At 38.0% G+C, this 26,260-nt stretch overlaps 2 protein-coding genes and 1 long non-coding RNA gene across 3 annotated transcripts; 2 read left to right on the plus strand and 1 right to left on the minus strand.

The window, feature by feature from the left end:
• The first annotated feature begins 5,575 nt into the window (after positions 1–5,575).
• Positions 5,576–10,274, plus strand: LOC575132 (aminoacyl tRNA synthase complex-interacting multifunctional protein 2). Its single transcript, XM_775551.5, has 4 exons — positions 5,576–5,954; positions 6,538–6,702; positions 7,438–7,672; positions 8,635–10,274. The coding sequence occupies exons 1-4, from the start codon at positions 5,823–5,825 to the stop codon at positions 9,033–9,035; spliced, it is 933 nt and encodes a 310-aa protein (XP_780644.1). The 5' UTR covers positions 5,576–5,822; the 3' UTR covers positions 9,036–10,274.
• A 481-nt stretch (positions 10,275–10,755) lies between these two features.
• LOC115923446 lies at positions 10,756–12,481 on the plus strand. The gene is made up of 2 exons (XR_004063889.1): positions 10,756–11,923; positions 11,956–12,481. It is a non-coding gene; the product is annotated as an uncharacterized LOC115923446 (long non-coding RNA).
• A 934-nt stretch (positions 12,482–13,415) lies between these two features.
• Positions 13,416–26,129, minus strand: LOC575192 (phosphoribosyl pyrophosphate synthase-associated protein 2). Its single transcript, XM_030984055.1, has 9 exons — positions 25,967–26,129; positions 24,900–24,952; positions 23,608–23,674; positions 20,926–21,098; positions 20,069–20,184; positions 18,471–18,681; positions 17,091–17,161; positions 16,270–16,416; positions 13,416–15,301 (listed from the first exon to the last, which is right to left on the minus strand). The coding sequence occupies exons 1-9, from the start codon at positions 26,053–26,055 to the stop codon at positions 15,143–15,145; spliced, it is 1,086 nt and encodes a 361-aa protein (XP_030839915.1). The 5' UTR covers positions 26,056–26,129; the 3' UTR covers positions 13,416–15,142.
• Positions 26,130–26,260: the final 131 nt, after the last annotated feature.

Raw genomic sequence — 26,260 nt, forward strand, 5'->3', positions numbered from 1 at the left:
ATTGCCAATTTGATGAGTATAAAGAGCTAGGTCACCACTCACCGTCATGTATGATTGTTTGACAAGTCAATGCATCTTCTTCTTCTTCTTGACGAGATAGTACTGATAAACTATGCAATATGTAGGAAAAAGAAGAAGATAGAATGTGACATTATGCAATATGTATTACGGATGCATTTTCTGCACTCTTCACCCGGGGCTTTTCACATGGTCACACTATGTACCTTTTCTGCGTAAATGCATGCAATAAATATAGTCTCCCACTCTCCCCTCAGTTGGGAAAGTATAATTTAAATTAATTCAACTCAATTTCGGTTGTATTGTTAAAAAAGGAAAAAATACCTAAACATGACAAAAATCCGAAGACTAACATTAGGCCTATCTATAGTATACAACAAAAGTGTACAATACAAGAAAACATGAATCAAGATTATAAAAAAACATTGGCATTCATTGAATAACAACTGAAGAAAAAGAAGAAGGAAGAATGTGACATATGAAAGAATGCAATATGTATTACGGAAAAAAGATAATCTTGAATATATAGCGACATTTATATGTCATTGTTTAATAAAATCTGCCATAGATTTTTACAAGAATATTAGTAATCCTATAGAACGTGGATGCCAGTTAAATTGTATTTCCACAAAGACATGTTGGTAAATGAAAGTTCGTTTGTAATTACAATTAAGGAGTGAGACCTTATTAATTGCACCCCTATTTTCTCCCCCCCCCCCCCCCCTGTCTTGTGTTGGTCACTGTGTACGTTTTAAATAGGTGATCATCGACGGGGACTCACGTGACTTGATGAAGAGTAACTATACAGGCGCAGATCCAGGATTTAGTAGGGGGAGGGCCAAATTTAAAATTATGCGAGCCAAATATTGGTACGTAATGGTGACACCGGCAGTGGCAAAAAGGTTTGGGGGGGGGGAGGGGTAGACAAAAAAAAAATTCCCCATCACCCCACTCTAACATGCAGGCCCCGCTGAACGTTTCTCGGCGGGGGTCAAGGAGTGGAGCCCCCAGAAGTTCAGGGGGTATAGGCATTTAATTACTGTTAGATGAGCATATTTTGACTGGCAAGCCACAAATTGGTGTGGGGTCCAGGGGGCGGAGCCCCCAGAAGCTCAGGTGTTTTATACATTTAATTACCGTCCGATGAGCATATTTTGCTACCTTATTTAATACACTGGCAGGTCACGAATTGACGTGGGGTCCAAGGGGCGAAGCCCCCGGAAGCTCAGGGGTTTGGGGCAATAAATTACGGTCAGATGAGCATAGTTTGATACCTGTGACACTGGCAGGACTGTTGGGTTCAGGGTGCGGAGCCCCCAGGAGCTCAGGGGTAGGGGCAGCGATCCCGGGGGACGGGGGGGGGGGGGGACACGTGAGAAAAAGTGAGAAAAAATAATTTTATAGCAAATACTGACTAAAAGACTGCAACAAACTTTTAGGCTCCGGAGGGCCCAAGAGTGCAGCGTTTAGACAAATCGAATGCAAAAATCTTCTCGCTATAGGGAGCTACGCTCGCTTGCATAATATTCTTCAACGTGTACAGTAAATATTCAAGAAAAGTGAAGTGTGAAAAAGGTATATTGCTCGTTTTTATACCATTGTTTTGCTAAGGAATGTAATTTGTCACTTTCGTCACCTTCACCCATCTCGTCACTATGTTTCCTCGCCCAGACGTTATGATGGGGGGGGGGGGGGGTAGTTGCCCCCAAATAAAATTCAAACTTGGTTTATTTTTAACTCGATACCAGTGATTTACAAATGTTGCTGAGATGGCATGGTTTTTCCCAGAGCTTACGGGGGCTCTGCCCCCTGGACCCCACCAGGGGCTTTAAGGAGGGCCCATGGATGCTGATCTGACCGTTATTAAATGCCTAAAACCCCTGAGCTTCATGGGGCTACGCCTCTCGACCCCCGCCAGGGCCTTGCCTTTGGACCCCACGCCAATTTACTCTCCACTTGCTTCGCTCGCTTTGCTCTACCTGATCGAAAATACCCCCACCCCCAGTTTGAAAAACGTCCCGCGGGGCCTGCATGTACCATGTAAGAGTGGGGTGCGGATTTGTTCACCCCCCACTACGCCACTACGCCACTGCTCCTCCGTCCCTCTTAGTTTCGTCTCCCCCCCCCCCCCCCCCTCCCGGTCATGAAAAGAATCGCAGCCCCTGCTCAGGGGTTTTATACATTAAATTATCGTCAGATGAGAATATTTTATACCTTATTTGTGACACTAGCAGGTCACGAATTGGCGTGGGGTCCAAGAGTTGGAGCCCTCAGAAGCTCAGGGGTTTTATACATTAAATAACCGTCAGATGAGCATATTTTGATACCTTATTTGTGACACTGGCAGGACATAAATTGGTGTTGGGTCCAAGGGGCAGAGCGCCGAGAGCTCAGGGCTTTAGGCATTTAATTACGTCAGATGAGCATAATTATACCTTATTTGTGACACTGGCAGGTCACTAATTGGCGTGGGGACTAGGGGGCGGAGCCCCAGAAGATCAGGGGTTTAAGGCATTTTCTAACGGTCAGATAAGCATGCAGGGGCCCTCTTAGGGCCCCTGGTGGGGTCGAAGGGGTGGAGCCCCGGAAACTAGGGGTTTTAGGCATTTAATTACGGTCAGATGAGCATATTTGTGACACTGGCAGGACACTAATTGGTTTGGGGTCCAGGGGGCGGAGTCCCCAAGAACCCAGTGGTTTTAGGCATTAAATTACGTCAGATGAGCATAATTATACCTTATTTGTGACACTGGCAGGTCACTAATTGGCGTGGGGACTAGGGGGCGGAGCCCCCAGAAGATCAGGGGTTTAAGGCATTTTCTAACGGTCAGATAAGCATGCAGGGGCCCTCTTAGGGCCCCTGGTGGGGTCGAAGGGGTGGAGCCCCGGAAACTAGGGGTTTTAGGCATTTAATTACGGTCAGATGAGCATATTTGTGACACTGGCAGGACACTAATTGGTTTGGGGTCCAGGGGGCGGAGTCCCCAAGAACCCAGTGGTTTTAGGCATTAAATTACCGTCAGATGAGCATCCAGGTGCCTGACTTAGTTGCCCCCAAATAAAATTCAAACTTGGTTTATTTTTAACTCGATACCAGTGATTTACAAATGTTGCTGAGATGGCATGGTTTTTCCCAGAGCTTACGGGGGCTCTGCCCCCTGGACCCCACCAGGGGCTTTAAGGAGGGCCCATGGATGCTGATCTGACCGTTATTAAATGCCTAAAACCCCTGAGCTTCATGGGGCTACGCCTCTCGACCCCCGCCAGGACCTTGCCTTTGGACCCCACGCCAATTTACTCTCCACTTGCTTCGCTCGCTTTGCTCTACCTGATCGAAAATACCCCCACCCCCAGTTTGAAAAACGTCCCGCGGGGCCTGCATGTACCATGTAAGAGTGGGGTGCGGATTTGTTCACCCCCCACTACGCCACTACGCCACTGCTCCTCCGTCCCTCTTAGTTTCGTCTCCCCCCCCCCCCCCCCCTCCCGGTCATGAAAAGAATCGCAGCCCCTGCTCAGGGGTTTTATACATTAAATTATCGTCAGATGAGAATATTTTATACCTTATTTGTGACACTAGCAGGTCACGAATTGGCGTGGGGTCCAAGAGTTGGAGCCCTCAGAAGCTCAGGGGTTTTATACATTAAATAACCGTCAGATGAGCATATTTTGATACCTTATTTGTGACACTGGCAGGACATAAATTGGTGTTGGGTCCAAGGGGCAGAGCGCCGAGAGCTCAGGGCTTTAGGCATTTAATTACGTCAGATGAGCATAATTATACCTTATTTGTGACACTGGCAGGTCACTAATTGGCGTGGGGACTAGGGGGCGGAGCCCCAGAAGATCAGGGGTTTAAGGCATTTTCTAACGGTCAGATAAGCATGCAGGGGCCCTCTTAGGGCCCCTGGTGGGGTCGAAGGGGTGGAGCCCCGGAAACTAGGGGTTTTAGGCATTTAATTACGGTCAGATGAGCATATTTGTGACACTGGCAGGACACTAATTGGTTTGGGGTCCAGGGGGCGGAGTCCCCAAGAAACCAGTGGTTTTAGGCATTAAATTACGTCAGATGAGCATAATTATACCTTATTTGTGACACTGGCATGTCACTAATTGGCGTGGGGACTAGGGGGCGGAGCCCCCAGAAGATCAGGGGTTAAGGCATTTTCTAACGGTCAGATAAGCATGCAGGGGCCCTCTTAGGGCCCCTGGTGGGGTCGAAGGGGTGGAGCCCCGGAAACTAGGGGTTTTAGGCATTTAATTACGGTCAGATGAGCATATTTGTGACACTGGCAGGACACTAATTGGTTTGGGGTCCAGGGGGCGGAGTCCCCAAGAACCCAGTGGTTTTAGGCATTAAATTACCGTCAGATGAGCATCCAGGTGCCTGACTTTAGGCCCTAGGTGAAATCCAGGGGGCAGAGCCCCGGGAAGCTCAGGGGTTTTAAGGCATTTAATCACGGTCAGTTTTTTTTTTTTTTTCATTTTTAGCCCCGGAAATCTAGAAAATTACGTCGTCAGATATTTCGTTCAGTGGCTCAGAAGGAGGGGGGGGGGGGGGGGGGGGGGGGGGGGGGGGGTTGGAAGGAACATTTTTTTCTTTTTTTCTTTAGCACCAAAAAAAAAAAACCTTTTCCCTTTTTCTTCCTTCTTTTTTCCCCCTTCTTTTTTTTTTTTGCCAATTTTTTTTGTCAATTCTTACTTCTCATGCACTGAACAACAATTACTTATATACCGGACCAAAATTATGGAACAAATTGCCTCAACAACTTCAAATATGCCCAACAGTGTCAATTTTCAAAAGAAAGCTTAAGAAATATCTTGTAAATGAATATGTATAACTAGGATTATTTTTACATAAATCCTCTTTCTGTTTTTTGTTATGGGTTTCGCTGGTTCAATTCTATATGTTAATGTTTTGTGTCATTTTAATCTTTGTATTTCTATCTTGTTTTAGTATATTTAAGAAACTTTTTATGTAAATGCTATCATCTTTGGGAAGGCCATTAATTGGCCTCTGTTTTCCCCACCACATTAGACGTATAATGTCAATTGAAGATGTTTCATTTTAACGTTTATTATTGTATGCATATAATTTGTACTTGTGTTGTTTTAATCGGATCATGTGGATATAAAATACATGATGCTAGCCTGACTAATTTGCATGTGAAGAAATGTCCATTAAATTTTAAATGACGGTGACATATGATGAAAAAAATTCTTCATGAAATTCATTTGTTGAATGATAATTAAGTTGGCCTATATGAATATAGAAAAGACAGGGTCTTATAACTGTTGTAAAATATATTACCGTGACCTGCACCCCCCCCCCCCCCCCTGCCCCTGACTAGTTTGTTATTTTTATCCATTTGTTTTCACTTTAATCACTGAGCCTATGAAACTATTTAAACTATTCACGCTAGTTTATGTTTGGGAGTTTGTTTGTTATTTATGTATTTGTAAAATATATTATACTCAACGCGTGCACAAGATTGGCATGTGTATATAGGGTGCGATCTTATCACACACAAAATTGGCAACACTACTCATTCGTGAAATTTGAAATTAGATACGTTCATCCCTCGTAGCGTAGTGAAAAATAGTGTCACTCTCTTTCACACGTGAATGTCCATGACCGAGCTAGCGAAATACATCCAGGTACTGCGCCCAGAGTTTAGGGGGAGAGAATCACCGACGTGGCGGAAAGGAACTGCTTTCACTATACACTTTATGCATGCACCCGCTGCTGAAGACTAGCTAGCAGTAACATATCGACGCGACACGAGAAGCGGAATTCCACAACCATGAGTGGCACTTCTGGAATGTTTAAGCTCAAACCATTCTACGATTTTGACAAAACACAGATTGATCTTCCAGACTGCATGTTCAAGATGGCTAATATTCAGGGAAATTCATCGCAAACAAATAGTGGAGAGGTGAATATGAGATTTTAAGTTCGTTTTGTGTGATAAGCATTAGCGAAGAACTGAATTTGCTGATGATAGCAGTGAAGCTGAAGGCTGAAGGAGTGAAGACGAAGTGCTAGAACTTTTATTTTTTCAATTTCAATAACGGTTGTGAATGACGGTTCATTAAATCAAATTCCCTATCTCAGTATCTGAACTTTTGAAGGACCTAATGACGATTTAGTCTATATGGAGTATGAAACTATGAATACTACCATTAAATACCAGCATTTATTCACATAACCTGAGAGTTGAATAGGCCTAGGCTACTTCTAAGTAGCCTAGGCTACATGAAACATAACCGAGGAGTTAATGATCTCCTTGCTTCAACCTATACAGCTTAGACCAACTCACTGAGGATGTGAGACCTTGTAGTACAAGGTCGTGCCTTAAACTAATCACCTAAATTGCCTTGTCTTTGTGTTCAGATTTATCAGTTGAAATTCAATTAGGTCTAAGCAACGTGTCGAGCTATAATTTTGTTGTTGTATTCTAAACAATCAGATTTTATGGCACTGTCAGGTATTTAAATTTGTTTTTTAATTCCATGTAGGTTGACCCTGCTGTTGCAGCGCTAGAACGTCGCCAGGAAGCCATCCTTACAGATCTGCGCTCAATGGAAACAGAAGTAGCTGCATTGACGACCAAGATTCAACCCAATGCACAGGACAAGACTTCTGCTCCTTCCACGTCTGCTTCTCCCTCATCCTCAAAATTGGTACGCATTTCATCTCATAGGGATTGAAGATAATTGTTGCTTTCTTGCAGTTGGGGGGGGGGGGGGGAGGAGATCATTGAATAAATAAAAAGTGTTTTCCTTTATATTGTGTTGAAATTATCTTGGGGGTTAATCATTCCATGGACCTCTATCAGGGATTATTTGATAATTGCAACTTTGAAAGGATTCTGCATGACTTGGCTTTTGCTGCTTGTTTATCCATCACACAAGTGTAATAATTTAAAGATAAAGTTGAGTTCTGGTCATGCGATTGCATTGTAAAAAGAAAAGGTGTGGAATGGATCAGAAAAAAGTTGATAATGTAGCATGTAAGTATTGGTGTGTACTGTGTACTGCAAGGTTCTGGAGTCGATCAAAATCATAATAAATTTGGCCCAGTCTTGGTAAAGTAACAAGCACTGTACACAGAAAGATGTATATGGATTATGGGACTGGGACTACACAAATGGTGTCAGGGTTACTTACCTTGATTTCCTTATCTTTCTATGCTCATTTCTCAGCCAAAAGGTATACATTTTCTACCAAAATAGTTTTTTAGGCAAATGACATTTATTTGTAATTTTTAACATTCAGTGTAAGTTTCGTTTCATTCTGTGAGAATTTTATTTTTAATTTTTTACCAGAACTAATCTTGTTGAATCTGTGATCTAGTCAAATATAAAATCAGTTCTGTTCTACAGTGTTGTGATGAAATCTCTTTCTTCTCTTGTCTAGGTGTCCGGAGGTCTCCATGATGTCGTCATCTATGCAAACCCCAACAACCCTCCTTACTCTCTACTGGTTCTCTACGAGCAGCTGAAGCAGCAGTTCAGATGCTTGACAAAAGTTCACATGCACTCCTCTATATCCTCTGTTCCTGATAAACTTATCGGTTACTTCAATCAAAATGGTGGTCAACCTCTCCTGCGGATGGATGCTCAGCTCTCCATCACCCTCATCTGGAAGAATGGTAACTTGAACTCTGACTGGTTAAATACTATAAAACCAGGGGGGTGTTTCACAAAGATCCTAGGTCAAACTTTCAAGTTATGGAGAGCCATTTGTAGCCTTAAAATAAAAAATACTCAAAAGCGAAAATTCAAGTATTTAAACTTTTCATAAATTCCACATTAAGAACTTAAAATATCCTTGATAATAGAAAATATGAATGATTTGAATTAACATTTCATGCCTTTTAAAACAACTTTTACAAAATATTTTCAAAGATGCTAATGGCTTTCCATAATTGTTAAGTCCAACTTAGAGACAAGTTCAACTTCGGATCTTTGTGAAACACCCCATAACATTTTTTCTATGAAACTACATGTATCTTGAATTTATAATGCTGGACACCTTTGCAGCAAGACACAAGTGACTTGCCAAAATTCAATGTTGTAATTCGCTCATTTTGTGGCATGAAACTGTTATATCTTGCTAAATTTCCATGTGGTAATTCAATGATTTTATGCCATGAAAATTTTGTAACAGTTGGATACCATGTTGATTCATTTGGCTTGCTATTAATAATACCTGATAACAAAAGTTAAAAGCATTGTTTTGACACAAATGTTTGCACTTGTCATTGCTGAACTCTTACTATTCTCCCTCACCATATGATAACTTTTTTTTTTTATCCCCTTCTGTAATATATGTAATTAAATTCTTGATAATTTGTTTGTATTTCATAATTTTTATTAGGTTGAGAATATTTTTTGTATTTTTAAAGTTATGACTGAATGATGAAACCAGTTTATTTCATATAAATTCATAGTACACAGATGTGATATCTGTGCCAGCCCAGCAGTCAGCTATCATGGTATACAGTTGTTTATAGGTTTTAGGAGACATTTAGATGTGATCAGCACGTCACCGTTTGCAGTCCAATACCTGTGTTTACCATAATCTTGCATTCTTCACCATCTTCTCCATCAGTATCACAAGGTCCCGAGATGAAGATCCAGGCAAACTCCCAGACCCCTATCCAAGGGGAGGTGAACATCCTCCGCTACCTGAGCCGTCTCTTGACCCCAGCCTATGATGCCTCCGACGATATCATCACCGTGGCCAACATTGACAACTTCCTGGACCTGGCTAGCTCTACATTGCTCAACGGCACCTCAAAGGAGAAAGCTGCCGGTGTCAGGGGTCTCAACTCTGCGCTGGGAAGGGGGGCTTGGCTCGTCGGTAGCGGCCCAACGGTGGCCGACATCGCAGTTTGGAGCGCGTTGCACCAGACTGGCTTGGCCAGTGGAGCGCCATCTAATGTTCAGAAGTGGCTGAAGTCTTGTGCTGCTCAAAGTGATTTCAGGACTGCTTTAAATGCTGTAGCATGAATTATGATAGTATGAAGTGGAGAGAATTAGGTAGTATTTGGTTGCCTGCTATTATATTTAGGTTAGTAAAAATGGTATACTAACTGCGGTATACAAATAATGTATTTCAGAGTGTAATAGTATCAATGCAATTCTTATACTGTATACAATATCTATCTCTCTCTCTCTCTCTCTCTGACTCTCTCTCTCTCTCTTTTGTGTATAGGTTATAAGTATGAGTTGCATTGCACCATGTCAAACATTGGTTACTTGCATCAACAGAGGGTTGTGGTATAATTCACAAAAACACATGGCAGATAATGTGGTCATGCCAGGTATTTTGTCACATATTTTGAATGTAGACCAAGGAATGTAGTGGCTATTTCTGACCATAGTTGGATATTTGGGAGTTTCATTTATCTGGTCATGGGGAAGTCTGAGGTTTTGGGGTAATTTCTGCCAAGATTGCCAAGTATTGTAGAGTGCTGGACATAAATCGACATTAAATGTCATTCTACTTCATATTGTATTACAAACAAACTCTAGTAGGCTAAAATCTTAAATGTATTCGGTAACATACTGTATGGCATAAAATAGCTAGGATCTGCCCTCTTTCTTGGTCACATGTGTAGTCACAGATTAACGAACAGGCACATTGAACATTTTTGCGCCTTATGGTTGCTCAGCTCCAGCCGGGGTAATAATGTGATGCTTGGTATACATTAAGCAGAGTAGAGTATATTTTTATAGAAGCTTTGCTTTAAAGAATTGACATATTATTATTACCATTATTATTGAAGTGTTTTAATTGGTTAGATCCATTCTTCAAATGATGTATCAACTTAAAATCCCAATATCGGGTAACTTTGTATTTATGAATTTATGCTGTAACACAATGGACTTGCACAAATAGTACAAGTTTAAGAGTATTGATTAACATTGGTTTTTTATTTACCCTTTAAACATGTGGATAAAATAACTTGCGATCTAAATCTTAACATTTCACATTTTATTCGTTCAGCTGATACAGGTTTATGGGTAAAGAAATAGCGGTCACATTAACACAATTACCAGACACCATAAAGGACACTATAGGAAATATTAATTCTAAATGCCATGTATTTGATCGCTGGTTTACAAATTTATTTAAGACTTGAAAAGGAGTTTAACCCATATACCCACTCTATGTATGAATTAGAATTAGGAGCATGCACTCAGAAAAGATTTAAATATTTTAAATACAAAAAAAAAATCCTTCAACCTTGTCCGCGTGGCTCATTTTCATGTATGTGTATGTTTCCTGTAAATGAGCTCAAAGTGTTGTGTTTTTTTAAATATTTTTAACACCTTCTGTGCTACTTACCTTTTGATTCTAATACGTCTTCATCATACATGTATATGAATTTTCGATATGATGAAATGTTGACCTTTTTTCTTTCTCTGTTTTATTATCTTCCACTGGGACAAACTTTAAAATGTACATTTTCATTGTCCAAGAAGAAAAGTGCAAGTATTACATTTTCATTGATTCTAGAGTAGGATTTGCCACCCACAGTATGTGACATGATTCCCACTATAAAGACACATTGTAAAGCTGATACCAAATGCCTGGTGTGTCTGAGCACATTGGTTTTAGAATAAGAGAGAAACTGATGAAGACTAAGCTTTGTGATGTTGCCTTTTACTTGATAATTGGTGCATCACAAATACCAAATTACTAACCATGATAAATCTTTATCCTCTGGCTGTGTATTAAAAACTACTCTATCGATTCTCAACATTTCAAACACCACTGTACAAAACTGAACTGATTTTACGCAAAATCTGTACTTTATTGACAATTGATGACACCTACGTGTAAATAGCAGTAAAATACAATTTTTTCAATTTACCGATGTTAGAAAGAATAGTTTGAAAAATCAAATTGTAAGTCTACTGTCAAATTTGCCGATCAGCCACTTCGTATTCATTGTGTGCATTAGTGTGCAATGTGTGTATTGACTATTCATGTGTGCAATTGTTGCCTCTTAGCACGAAGTACTGCTGGAGTGGGCCAGTCTCAAGGTATTTTGTCATTTGTTGTCCCTTATGTTACCAGAAACATAGAAACGTAAACAAAAAATGAGAATCACAAAATTGTAATTTTCCTTGTTCTTTGGTTTTGTCCCAGCTCCTATAGGACTGTCAACTTGCCAGAGCATTGGCCTATTTGGATGTACTAAAAAACTTTGATGTGGATGATGTAAGGGATAAAATAAGTTAGACTTGTCCCTCCTCCCTTCATTGAAAAATACAAGTTTTCTTTTTTGTTGTTCAGAATTTTTTGTAAGTTACGACTATTATTCTATATTCAATCTTTGTGTTATATGCTTCCTCTTTGAATTTAAGATTTCAGTTAGTCTTGAATAATATCTTATTGTACAGTTATATTCATGGTGCATTTAGGATGTATCTGTATCATGAAAAAGTAATCTAGGAATGTTCATTCATTAAGCTTGCTGAAGTGTCCTTCCCAAGTACATAAGTAATTTAAATCCGTTTGTCTTTTGTTAAATTCAGTCAGTGTATAGTGCATTTTAGGGAACAAAGCCTGCAAGGTACTGCTATTTACAACATCAGGGTTGAGAAAAGATAACAACATGGATCTAAGTGCTTTGGGATGGCTCCAAATCCACAAGCTTCACATATCAAATCTACTATCTTCACGTCTCGGGTGAATTAACCCATTAGCAACTAGATATTTTGTAAAAATGACCTATTCCTCACTGGAAGATGTTGTAATATAATCCTACTGTAGACATCGTAAGGATGACTCACGTATAACATTATCATGGTAGATCCCATAGGTTTTGGTGGTTCAGTGAGTAATCGAGTCCTGGAATAGCTATAATTACAATGATCATTGCAAGGTCTCTATATTCAAATGTATATCCAAAACAAGGCATTGATTCACCCGATCTTTGACTTGTGAAAGATGATTCTGGTTCAAGTTATTACTAGGGACTTTTTGATTTGCACGACGAGAATGTGGACAGCAACGTGTGACCTCCTTTTAAGAAAGTCACACATGACTACCAGTGCCTTAAAATGAAGTCACACGTCCACGCAAATCGAAAAGTCCCTAATGTTACTGTCTTAAATTGCACAAGAATTAAGACATTTTTACAATTTCCATGACCTTCACTTTAAAATTCACTAGTTAAGTTTCTGCTAAGAAATGACAAATGTTCAGGACATGAAATATTCACAAATTTGTACAAGATTTTATTTGTCTAGCTCTTGCAGAAACAACAAATATATTCAAGACAATATTCAAGTATCTACAATTGTTTAACAAAAGAGAAAAAAGAAATGAATACTTCAAATTTCAAAAGCAGAACATGTAGAAGGCACATCTGTTCACATTTGTTCTTAACTTGAAACATACGGTACAGATAGGAAACATTTTCTTCAGGGGATGTCAAACCTGGTGATGAAAAAGAAATGAAGAAAAATTGTACATATATCTGCACACATTTGTTCTTAACATACAGAAAGGAAACATTTTCTTCAGGGGATGTCAAAGAAACAAAACACACAAACGAAATTGTCTCTGAACTCAGATATTCATGCTTCAAATTAACATTGTTAGGAGATTGTTGCAAAATAGGAAATAAATACTGGTGAGTACAGTTAATTTTTCATATTTCACAGATACAGAGAACACCAGATCAAATATTTTTTTTCATGTGGTAATATCCATATCTGAGTGGAAAGAATCAATGAAATATGATGTTTTTTTATAGCTCTTCTTCGATGTAGAATATAGTTCAGAGTGCCCATCCTCAACATAAGATTTAAACAAGATTTGAAGTACAAGCAGACTATGAGTGAATAAGAATAAATACATGGAATATGAAAAAACCAAGTGGGTGCATTGACATGGGTTAGGATTACAATTAATGACGCCTTGTATTTACTTATCAAGTGTTAAAGCAAATAAGGATTTCCAATTTATTTGAAGATCAAACCATTTCACAAATTACAATTATACATATAATGATTGCATTGGAATTTTATGGTTAGCAAAACCATATAACTTACACATCTTACATGCATATAGCACAACACACAAGTTGCAACATCCAACCAAATATGTATCGAATTGAAAGTTCCAATCTTGTGTCATTTTCAGTTTTTACGGTTTCTGTCAAATTTTTTCTTCTTTTTAGCACTTTCTATGTGCAAATAGCTTGAATATAATATGCAGAGTGTAATAATTATGTTCCCCAATGATTTCTTCCACTTTTACATCAGTGATTTACAACATGTGTTTGTGAGTGGCACTGTTGGTAAAATTCATTTACAAAAAAAAAAAAAAAAATGGGCATCAGTGATAAATCTCATTAAAATGTAAACATAATGAAAGCATCGAGTCTAGAAGCAATGAATTTAAATGCAACCGGTGCATTCTACCTTGGCTAAACCCTAATTCCAATCAGCCTTTTATGAAGAAAAAAAAAATGTAATTCTTGTCCACCCACCACCCCCTTTATTATTGCGGAAAAAATGTAACAACGAAAAAGCAAAAGAACCAACATGAAATGTTGATATCATACAAGTATGAAATAATTGTCATATACAGTACATGTACCACGTCCAGCCATACTGAACAATTTTGAATCGTTGTCTTCTGTGTTCAGCCTCAAGCCCAAATGAAGTTCCGATTGTTTAATACTTTAAGGTTGCAATTATTCAATCTGTACGACTAAAGGCTGTTCAGACATGCCACGTTAAACCACTACCTAATATTTAGAGATAATGCTGTTTTTTTGAAAGGGTAAGTCAATGGCACGTGCATGCAGCAAAGGTTGTACCAGTATGCATAAATAACTCTGTGTATATGATACACAAATGAGAAGCGTGTTAAACTTCAAGTAATTAAAAAACACAAATCCTGCCGTGATTTACCGCTGTATACCTAAACAAGGTTGTGCTTATCAGGATATTATTTCATTCTCCAACTACAAGCCTCTTGGCAATTTACTTTCACAAATTGGTTCAGGTATTGATATGTAGTAGATGATCACTTTCTACCATCATTCTGCGTCTTGTGATCTTCATGTACTGTGTACAGCACTTGATGAAGGAGAAGAAAATCTTATTTTCATTAGAATGACAACCAACACGAGACTTATAATAGTATATACATCCAAGCACACATACTTTTTGATAAAGTAAAAAGAAGAAATATAGGAAAACATAAACAAAATGTACCATCAAGGCTGATAATTGTGAACAGAGAAATAGACAGGAGAAAGGAATATGTGTATCTTTTATTAACTAGTGTTGCCATACAGGTGGAATTTCAACAGCAAAAAGGAAAAACAATCCATAGTTTGATGTGATCGTCTATACTACCTTCATAAAGATGATAGCGCATCAAGAAAAGAAGTAATATTGAAAAACAATCCAGGTTTTTATGCAATAAATTTGGTAAGTGATGACTGAGGCATAGTCCACTTGGTAACCATACAAAGCCTCGTAGAGTTTAGAATGAGAAATGATATTCGATATTGAGTAAAAGTGGATGAGAAATAAATACATTGATGAATTAATTATTGCTACAAAGCTATGGTGATCCCTCCTATCTGCTCGTGCATTAACTGAAACCCTAACTCACATAATATGCACAGAAAACTCATGGCGACACTAGCTATTTCATAATACTGTAAAACCATGGCATTTTGGCAAATTAAGTGAGTGGGTCAAAACCGTGAAATGTTAACGTCTCCAAATAACTGAATTAGAATTTATATGGATATTCTGGTGTGTTGCAAAATTTTCAGGCCATAACATCAGCTTTCAAGCTTGACATGCTTTGGTTGACCCATGCAACAGAGAGTGGATTGCTGCTGTCAACTTTTGCCACACACATGTACAGTGTACATGAATCATATACACCAAACAATGTGGCAGTCTGGTTTTCACTCCACAACAAGTAAAGATTTAACAATTCACAAAAGAGTTTAACAAAAGTCCCGCCCGTTTGACAGTTTTGAAATTTGTCATTGAAATACACGTAAATTAGAATGGAGATTGATATCTCTGTACAGTACTCGTTAATAAATGCCCAATAACATCCAACCTCAGTCTTCAAGTGGGATGTTCCTGAAGAGATACGACATGGACTCTCCGTAATGTATTCTCCTGATGGATTCTGAGAGGAGGAGGCTGATGTCGACGGTCCGCAGCTTGCTGCACTGCAGACGCTGGAGGTCATGTGACACCGTGTTTGTTACAATCACCTGGAGACAGACCGAGAAAGATGTAGAGGACAAAATAAGAGAGGTTATTTATAATACCGACGTTTGCACGGTCCAAAGTCTATGCAACAGTAAGCTCTTATTTGACCTACTCTAGCAATCACTAAGATCACCCTACTCTTCCTTTGTCCATAATTCTTCGTAAAAAATAATGTCTCTTAATACACGCAATGTTTTGAAAACTTTAAGCATTATTTGATAACAAAATGAAGTCAAATTGAGCTATACAGGGACAATTATATACCGCATATCATATTCATTACAAGAGGGCTATGTGAGGTACAATACAACAGATGGCATGTTGCCTCAACATGCTTTCCCAATGATTCTCTAAAGTTAGAGACCAAAAATTAGACTGTAACGTCTTCATCACTCGTTGCCAGCTTGGTTTAACCAAGGGAACAAATGGTGGAAAATTACTGTCAACTATTATATTCTATTATATCCCAAGTTGGCCACTCAATATTCAAACTTGCATCTTCTTTTTTATCTTTATATAACAAATTGAAATCCAACTACCACGTACATCTGTGAATCTCGATGTGCATCCCCTCTTTCTTTTTTTCTTCTTTTTTCTGTCTTTTTCCCCTTTTTACCAATATTTTTTCCTCCATATTTGTATTATTATTTATCCTTTGAGGGTAGTCACTAGTCATACTATCAAGCTTTGCATAACTTGTCAACCCTCCTGTTTGATGTTTTCGATTAGTTAAAGCCAGCCTTACTTTATTCTACATATATTCTTTTGTCATGTGTAAATTTGCAATGTTTGTTTGCTATATATTTGTAAAAATGCAAAAGAAAAAGAAAATCAAACAGAAATAAATAAATCAAATCAGATCAAATCAAACTGTTATCACACATGAGACATATACATTCAAACATTGTAACAGACTAGAATTTCATTTGACAGAAAATAACAAATTAAGATTTCACAACAAAAACGTTACCTCATCAATGCAGGAATCCTCAATAATCTTGGGTGATTCAGAAGACAAGAGACCATGTGTAGCGATGATGTAAATCTTATAGGCTCCTCTCTCCTTGACTAGTTCAGCTGCTGCTACAAAGGATTCTGCCTCATCGATCATGTCATCCTGGTATGAGAGAGAGAGAGAGAGATAGAGAGAGAGAGAGAGAGAGAGAGAGAGAGAGAGAAAATTCTCATAAGTGTTCCATAACAAACTGATATAGCCTACCTTAAGGGAAGAGTGATCTGTTAAAATTAAGGGTGAACTCAAGTCTTGAATGATAACAATTTGATCTTTAAAGTATTAGATAGTTCTTCTACTCTCTCGTTCTGTTGGCATCCTCATCGTACAAAAATGATTTTGTGTAACTTACCCAACTAAAGCTATCATGACTGTTTTTTACTATTACTGCAACTGTATATGATTATGATAATTTCTTTTGGTAAACTGATCTGTAAACTTTTACCAGTGAAAAACAAATTTCTTAATGGATAATAAATGCTTAACATCAATATATCAATACAACTAATTCTCCTTATCCCCTCCTTTTTCTTGTTCTATTTCTTGTTCTTGTCCCCCCCCCCCCTTCCACTTTTCCTCCTTTTCCTTTTTCTCCTCCTTTTCTCCTCCTCCTTCTTTTCCTTCTTCTTCTTCTTCTCTTTCTTATCTTCTTATCTTCATATGTGGTTAAAAAACAAGAACTTATCATTACTTATTTGATAACTACATGACAGATGAAAATGTACATTTGTCAGGGATGAAAGAAATGCAGGACATAATTCATGAAGATAAAGACTTACAACAATAATGGCAATCCTTCCTCCTACGTCTCCTACAACATTGATGGGTGGTTTCTCTTTGGGTGTGAACACTGCACAAAAGAAATTGGTGCATATATGTTAATAAAAATAAATGAACATATATATGCCAACAAAAGTAAATATAGCATTTAAATTAATTAAAAACTTTGTTTGTTTCTTTGTTTGTTTTACCCGACTGCTAAGAAAGCATGTGTATGCCTGAAAGTAAGCAACCTGGAAGCTGACGGTGTTAATTCCTCCAAGACTTTGTAATGAGGATTAATGCCTTACCAAAGGGCACTAGTATATAGACTTGGTTTCTATCCAGAGCCTTCCGGTTACAAGACCAATGCTCTACCACTAAGCCATCATTCCAGTTAAAGGTAATACAAAGTTTTGGTATGGGGTCATGAATTTGATTCAAATGTACATATTGGAAGCATATGCGATCCTACAATATTCAGTGATCGTTGTCGCGGTTGAAATCGAGTCTGAAGTGATGGAATTGTAAATAATAAACTCTTTATGTTGTATAGCTCCCTCTCAAGGTCAAGATATTAATTTAGCTATAAAACAATGTTTCTCGACTAAAATCGACCGATTGGCTATTTCCATTAGGAAATTATATATCACAACTGCATATTCTGAGATTTTCATGGTCGCAGCTACCATTGTATGGCCGTAGGCGCTATTTGAAATTTATCAAAATTTTTCTTGAAAGCAAAAGTGTTTTAGGGGCTAAATTTTCTAGTGCTTATAATACATCCAAAGGGGCATCCAAATATATCAAAATTGTAAAGAATCACTATCCAGCTAATTTTCAAAATTTACCCAAACTTTGTAATACCTTTAAGGAGTATTTCAAAGATATAGTCTTTAACTGTTGCCTGATTACTTCTCTCAATTGAGCAGTACAAAGCTTTCTATTTTAACTTATCTGGGGGTTTGAATGAAGTACTATACAAACAATATCAAATTTTGTAATGTTTGATACCAAATAATGATCATATAATAATATCCTTTATATAACCACAGTCTAATACCACTGATGAAAGTAGAGTTTGACGACAAGTATTGTATGTTGTTTTAATTTTCCTCTGTCAACATCTCCTAACATTTTCTTCTGTCAACTTCAAAGTCAACATAAGACTTTCTGATGACAGTACTAGGTACAAGAGATAGAGCATGATTAATTGATACAGTCAAACCTGCTTTAGTGACCACCTGTCTACAGAGACCACATTTGTTGTTTCCCTTGAAAATGGTTTCTCATTGAAACATTTACTAAAGGAACCTGACTACAAAGACCACCAGTATATAAAGACCACTTTTTGTGTTTCCCTTGGACAGTTGCTATAGACATGATTGAGTGATACTTACAAGGAAGCCCAGGCATTCCTAGAGCCTGACTGCTACTCCCTGATGCCACAGGGGGCGGAGAATGGCGGCCATCAATCCTGTCAGATTCAGATTCTTTCTGCTCTCCATGGATCACAGCTAATCCTAGACGTAGCCTCTCAGCATAGGATGTAGCCCTGTTTGCTGAAGCAGGATTGCGAGCAACTATCACAGCATTTCTCCAATCAGGAATCTACCAATGAAAGCAGAAGGTTTAAAGTCAGTTATATGGCAGCTAAGTGTCCTTTAAATATTAAGATGGGTGAACATTTATTGGTAATGGCTGAAAGAAGAAGTGCTGCATCCAGTGGCAGTAATACACCTAGCAAAACTGCAACAGTATTTTCAAACTCTTATTTGCAAGTATGCAATAAAGATACATTACTTGCAACAATTGCAAAGAGAAACTCATCTAAAAGTTTATCCAACGTGCATGGGTGTGACATGGATAATTTACTACATATTTCATATCACATATTTTATGATCAATATATTTTTGGGGGTGAGACAAGGTTGGCTTTTAAAGGTAATACAAAGTTTTGGTATGGGGTCATGAATTTGGTTCAAATGAACATATTGGATGCATATATGCGATCCTACAATATTCAGTGATCGTTGTCGCGGTTGAAATTGCGTCTGAAGTGATGAAATTGTAAATAATAAACTCATTATGTTGTATAGCTCCCTCTCAAGGTCAAGATATTAATTAAGCCATAAAACAATGTTTCTTGACTAAAATCGACCAATTCTCGCTACCCCAAATAGCGATTCTGCCGAGATCCGGGGAAAATCCTGAAAACGCGCATTGCATTATGGGATAGCTTTTCGACATTACAGCTTCCTGTGCAGGCGCGCGATAGCGCAAACGTAAAACACCGTCGCCACACAACGTGTATGCACCGAATATGTCGTCTGCTCGGTCTTGTTTTTTTTTCGCAAATATTTCAACGTTTATTTGAACATTTCATTCGTTGTTTTTTGCGTCTTTTGACATCAGTGACGATGGTTTTCTTTTGTGAGGCTGCACAGTGCTGGGCTCATGATTCCAAGCGTAAGAACCCTGAAAAATGGGGGTGGATGAAGGCCGTGACTTGGGATGGGACTCTATACCGGAAGTTGTAGTGACGACCCGAGAGAGTGAAAATTACCTCGTCTCGCGAATTTCGAGATTTTCGTACCTATTTAGGGTAGCGAGAATTGGCTATTTTCGTTAGGAAATTATATATCACAACTACATATTCTGAGATTTTCATGGTCGCAGCTACAATTGTATGGCGAAGCGTTATTTGAAATTTATCAAAATTTACCGGGAGCACTTGTAAATTTTTATATTCAATTTTACTTGAAAGCAGAAGTGCCTTAGGGGCTAGACTTTCTAGTGCTTACAATACATCCATAGGGGCATCAAAATATATCAAAATTTACCAAAACGTTGTATTACCTTTAAGCTACTTAACAACTCAATCATACTTCATTATCCATATATCAATGGAAATACCTCACATCTGGTAGGATGCCAAGGGAAAGAGGAACTACTGCAATTCATTTTGAAGTATGAAAGTCCACTGGACATCACTTACATGTTCTTGAATGTATTGGACCAAGAATGGGGAAGCTCTGAGGTTGTCTACAGGAACGTCAAAGAAGCCTTGGATCTCTTTATGATGTAGGTCCATCGTGATTACATGTGTCACACCTGAGAAAATGGAATAAAGAAAACATGATAATAATAATAATAATATTGGATTCTTATATAGCGCACGTATCGACCTTGCAAGGTCCTCAAGGCGCTCCAACATTACATGGCTATGCTAGGCTGCTGATTTTGACGCTCACAGCATTTAAGGAATTCCTTCCTACTGGTACCCATTTAATACCTGGGTGGAGAGTGGCAAATGTAGATTAATGTCTTGCCAAAAGACATTAGTGCCGAGGCGGGACTCAAACCGCGAACCCTGTGATTCAGTCCGACGACTTATCCACTACGCCACAACACCTCTACATGCCAAGAGGTGGGTTCTTTTATCTGCGATGATTGATTTGGGCAAGTAGTATGCATTACCAACTACATCAAAGATTTTAGTACGTCTTATGATTATATAATAGCTCACCATAGCTTGCATCTGGCAAAATATCAATGAAGTTCACTCAGCAATATACATTCATGACTTTAATTGGTACAGACATTTTCCAAAGAATTGTTTTTGCTAGATGCTATCCTACAACTGATGTCACAGGTACCTCTGGTCTCTGCTTAAATCCATGCAGAAGGAACTCAAAATCTAGTTCTGTTGAACAACAAAGTATGTTAACCTCATATACTTCCTTTCTAGATATACTGAGACACAGTGCATACAACAGGCACATACTGTACCAAATAGTACGTAATTACACATTCTAAAAGAGAGGTTTTAAAAAACAAATTTGAAATTCTTACCAGATTTGCAGAGCATAGTGGCAAGCAGCTTGGCAACAATGGAACCTCTTTTCCTCATCTGACTCTGCTTACTGTACGGAAGGTATGGGATAACAGCTACGATGGACCGTGCACATGATGTCTTACAAGCATACGCTATGATCAGTAGCTCCATGATCGCATTATTCACATCTCTGTAATGCAAACATATTAAGACAAATCAGTTAAGTATCTTTGTTAGAAGTCCCAATATTAAGATTAGCTGCACCTCACTTCCTAATACATACACATCAACACATTCTGCATGTTTACAAACAGTGAGTTCACATGATTCTTTTCAATACAAAGGCTATGTTTTGACACTTGTGAAATAAACCATACCCTAATCAATCCTAAATCTGCACAAACTACATGATACAAATATACATCATAGTCATACCTACAATAATGAATAATTAGATAATATTTAGACAGAAATGAAGGGCCATGACTACTGATGTCTGTAACAGACCTGGCCCTTGATGATGATGATGATGAATACCGGTATGAGTCATAACTTTACAAGAAATTTAATAAAAATATACTCTTTATTGGACAATCTTGACATGAATCCTACATGTTGCTTATGATTTTTGAGAGATCAACATATCTCTCATTTAGATTAACATAAATATTTCGACTTCCTGAACACCAGACAACTTTTTCATTTGACAAATTTAAGCATGTCTCTGAAAAAGAAGTGTTGCAAGTTATCACTAACTCTACTTCAAAGACGTCTTATCTGGACCCTATCCCAACTCACCTGCTAAAGAAATGTCTTCACGAACTTACACCTATCATAACTTTTGTTATTAATGAGTCATTTAATAGTGGTTGTTTTCCTGAAAAATTCAAACTTGCAAATATTGTACCAATTCTCAAAGGCATAAAATGTGATTCTGATGTACTTAATAATTACCGCCCTATTGCAAACTTGAAGTTCTTTGCTAAGACATTAGAAAGAGTGGCAGCTTTACAGCTACAACGGTACTTAAATAATCATGAACTCCACGCAAAATTTCAATCTGGGTATAGATCATTCCATAGTGTTGAAACTGCCTTACTGCGAATAACAAATGATGTATTGTTGACACTTGATAAGGGTGAGGAAGTCATACTAGTCCTCTTAGATTTCTCGTCTGCGTTTGATACCATAAAGCATGATGTCTTGCTGCAACGATTGTCGCAAAAGTTTGGTATTCGCAGTGGGGCACTCGACTGGATCGAGTCTTATTTGACAAATCGTAATCACACTGTTGTTATAAGAAATGAACTATCGTCTAGTTATTGTAGTTCTCAAGGGGTACCTCAAGGTTCAGTGTTAGGTCCCCTGTTGTTCACACTTTATACTGCTCCACTAGAGTCACTAATTGACAGTCATAATGTTCATAAAATGTTCTACGCTGATGACACTCAACTGTATATTGCATTTAAACATTCAGATGTCCAAGGTGTTATTTCTCAAATGGTTGACTGTGTTCAAGCAATTAAAGAATGGTCACAAATCAACGGTCTTAAGCTCAACAGCAACAAGACTGAATTCCTTCACATATCTTCACGTTTTCGTTCTACAGATCATATATCATTCATTAACTTAGATGGCACACAGGTTAATTCTGTCAGGAAGTGTCGTAATTTGGGTGTGATATTTGATGATAATTTCACTATGGACAATTTTGTTTCACAGAAATGCAAATCAGCATCTTTTGCACTTCACAAAATTGGGAAAATTCGCAATCTGATACATAAACACACTACTGAACGCTTGATTCACGCTTTTGTGGCGTGTCATCTTGATTTTTGTAATAGCCTCCTTTCTGGGATTTTGGCTCGTCAAATGCAGAAGATGCAGGTTGTGCAGAACTCAGCAGCTCGTCTTATTTATCGTATTAGGAAACATGAATCTGTGTCTCTTATTTTAAGAGACTTACACTGGCTACCCATTCACTCTCGCATTTTATTCAAAATATTGTTGTTAGCTTATGAATGTTTTTATGATTTTGCGCCTCCTTATTTGATTGAGCTATTAACATTGTACACACCTTCTAGAAATCTTCGTTCTAATAAGAAAAAATTGTTTGTTATTCCACCAGTGATGACCAGGTCATATGGTGAACGCAGCTTCGCTCACACTGCCTCAACTTCATGGAACAATCTCCCGGAACATCTAAAAAACATTGACTCCATTGTTAAGTTTAAGATTGCTTTAAAGACGCACTTATTTAACATTTAATTCATCCATTTTGTCCGTTACCCAGTATGTCTTGTCTTTGTATTCTGTTATGTTTTTTCTCTAGAGCGCGTAGGGACATGTTTTAATACTATGTGTTATGCGCTATACAAGAACGGTTAATTATTATTATTATTATATTTGATCTCTTTACAACATAAATTGCAAATTGGGAGTAATGATACATAAACATAACTAGGCATTATGTACCCTTCAACGTTTGATATAGAGTGAGTTACAAAGCATGTTAGCTGCATTTTCAATGTTGTATTCAACGGTAACACAAGAAAAAGTTTCCTGCAAATATGTTGAGCAATTTTGCAAACACTTCCATATTCATGCACTTAGAGGTTCAGTTTCAATGCTCAAATGTTGCAATTTTCAAGAATAGTCTCATCAAACCACACTTTTACATTTGAAATAACATAACTTACTTTGCTCCAGTCTGCAGTATGAAAATGTCTTTGCCTCTTACTGATTCTTGAATTTGTACTTTTGTTTCTATTGGGGGGAAGAAAAAAATACTGGTAAGTGAAATAAAAATTTACATTTTCAAAGTGATGTTAGTAATGGCCTTTACACAGTGATCGAATAAAAAGCAAACCAAAGTTTTAGTGGTTATTTAATGTTAACCTAGAACAACCTTGGTCCCCTAAAGGTTGACCTTTGCTATATGGTTTGACTTGATAATTATACAAATTTGTGTGAACATCTCCGCCAACATAAATGGAAGACTATAATTTCATGTATTGGAAGTAAAATAATAGTCACAATACAGAAGGGCTTTACAAATCATACACATTTAGTCTCATTGTGCAGAATTGCTGCTAATAATTTCATTCCCAATTTCAAAGCCGAAAAATTTCCCAATAGTGTTAAAAGTAAATGATCTCATCATACTTATTAAACACTTCATGTATCTTTAATAAATGATATGGTAATAACATTAGGAAGTCTGTCAGAGGGTCATATGCCATTCTGTGCTAGGAGTTAAAGAGTATCCTCTACAATTTTCACTTCCTCTTTTATTCTCCCATGGATGCCATTCATGTACATACTACATGTACATGTCACATGTTTGAAATAACAAAATGTTTACATCTTCAAGTGCTCTACATTGTAAGTACATGCATATGTTGCACAATTCTCTCAATGTAAATTCCAGAAACTCACAAATGTTTGCCAATGTCATGAGTGGTTCAATTTAGAAGTTTCATGGGCCTTCTCGTGAAATAAGCCACTATTTGTGTGTACACACACACAAACATGCATGTAATGTCTATGGGAAGTGGAATCCCGTAGGCATTGCATGCAATGAACCGCTACATACATTACAAAGTGAATGAGCAGTAGGTTATTTCACAAGAATGCCGTTCCATGCCGTGAAATAATGGAATCACAAGTGACAGAACAATAAACTTTTGGCAATTCAGAAAACTTGGTTTTGCTTTGAGATTCACTCCTTTACAGTTCATGGAAGTTGCATGTTGTAAATGCTTCTAGGTTTTGCATTATTTTGAATAAAGACATCCATGAGCATTTTTTTATTTTATTACATAGCCTGTAGGAGCTATAGAATATTGACATTGCCCAAACAAAAAGAAAAAGAAAAAATAAGAAAGAAAGAAAGAAAGAAGAATAAACCCCAAAACAAAAATAAAAACACTTGCAGCGATAGTGCTACATATAATCAACATGAATCGCAGTAAGGGTATTGAGATTTTACCTTTGTTATCTTGTGTGTAAACATCCACCTGACCCAATTCTACTCCCAGGCGCCTGGTAAGAAATAAGAACATGTACTTATATTAGATCATGGATGAAAATAATAAAAAAAGACTCAACAACAAGGGCAGTATGACACAGCCTGGTATGACAAGCTATCCATGCCTTTGCATGTAATCTCACAGCTATACTACATGTAGTCGTAGACACTTTCTCACAGGATTCACAGAAAAAATACTGCACAATTCAATTGCAAACCACACAGATGGTGGGGTCCGGGCAAGTGCGTGATGTAAGCAACGGTGATGATGAATTGCTTACATTAATCTGAGGATCTGAGATTATTTACAGTCGCTAACGTCACGCACGTGTGCGAGCCCTCACCTCACCGTCGGTACGGTATTGTGAAGCAGTTTGCCCTGAATCCTGTAAGAAAGTGTACATTGTAAGTCTTTCGTTTTTGCAAAAATAATCTAAAAAAGATAAGAAAATTGATACGAACAGGTAAATTACAGACTTTTAAATTATGACCATTATTAAAACAATTGATGAATATTTACTTGATTTTGGGTAGATCTACTCTAGGCTCTACGTTAGCAGCTCGACGCCGGAGTTACTTACAGGTCAAAGTATGGATATGATTCTGAATTAGCGCCACTACTTTTTTAGATTTCCCCCAAGGACCAAACCCGCTATTTGAATCGTTTCCCGGTTCAGGATCTGGAACTCCGACGCCTTTGGTGGCGGAGCTCACTTTCTTTACCCTTGTCCTGCAGTTGAGTTTATGGGAGATCGGCCTCAACCTCGGGAAGGTTGACAAATGGCAGATTGATTAAAGAATTCCCCATACCATTTACCATACAGTTGTTTCTGTCTGTTCTTTACAATGTCAATGTCTCCAATTTAATTTACCACTGTCTCAGTGACTCACTCACTGACATGACAGACAGATTCACACTGAGTGCGACGAGATCAGTCGTCCTTTATTTTGATGTTCGTAAACGTGTTGTCATGTCGCATTAAAATTGCAATTCAACTTCAGTTTTCAAGTTTCAAGTTACAACTTACCTTGCAACGGAATTTGCCAATTCTGGATGGCTGTTTCCAGCAAAAAACAGAAGGCCTGTGGCCCGATTACTAGCGTTAATTCTGGCCATTGCTGAGCTCTAGATCTAGTTTACTTTGCGTCGAGATCCTGGATGCATGCAAGTGTATAATGTAGGCCCTACCTATGCGAACAACATTCGATGTCTTCGTTCGTCGATTCTCTATCAAAATTGGAAGAACGAATTTGTTGCGGATGTTATACGTGTACCAGTGCAGTAGTGATCATGACAGATTTTTAATTACTCAACTAAAATA

This window comes from Strongylocentrotus purpuratus, unplaced genomic scaffold (assembly GCF_000002235.5).
Source record: "Strongylocentrotus purpuratus isolate Spur 01 unplaced genomic scaffold, Spur_5.0 spur5_scaffold_14, whole genome shotgun sequence".
Taxonomy (NCBI): domain Eukaryota; kingdom Metazoa; phylum Echinodermata; class Echinoidea; order Camarodonta; family Strongylocentrotidae; genus Strongylocentrotus; species Strongylocentrotus purpuratus.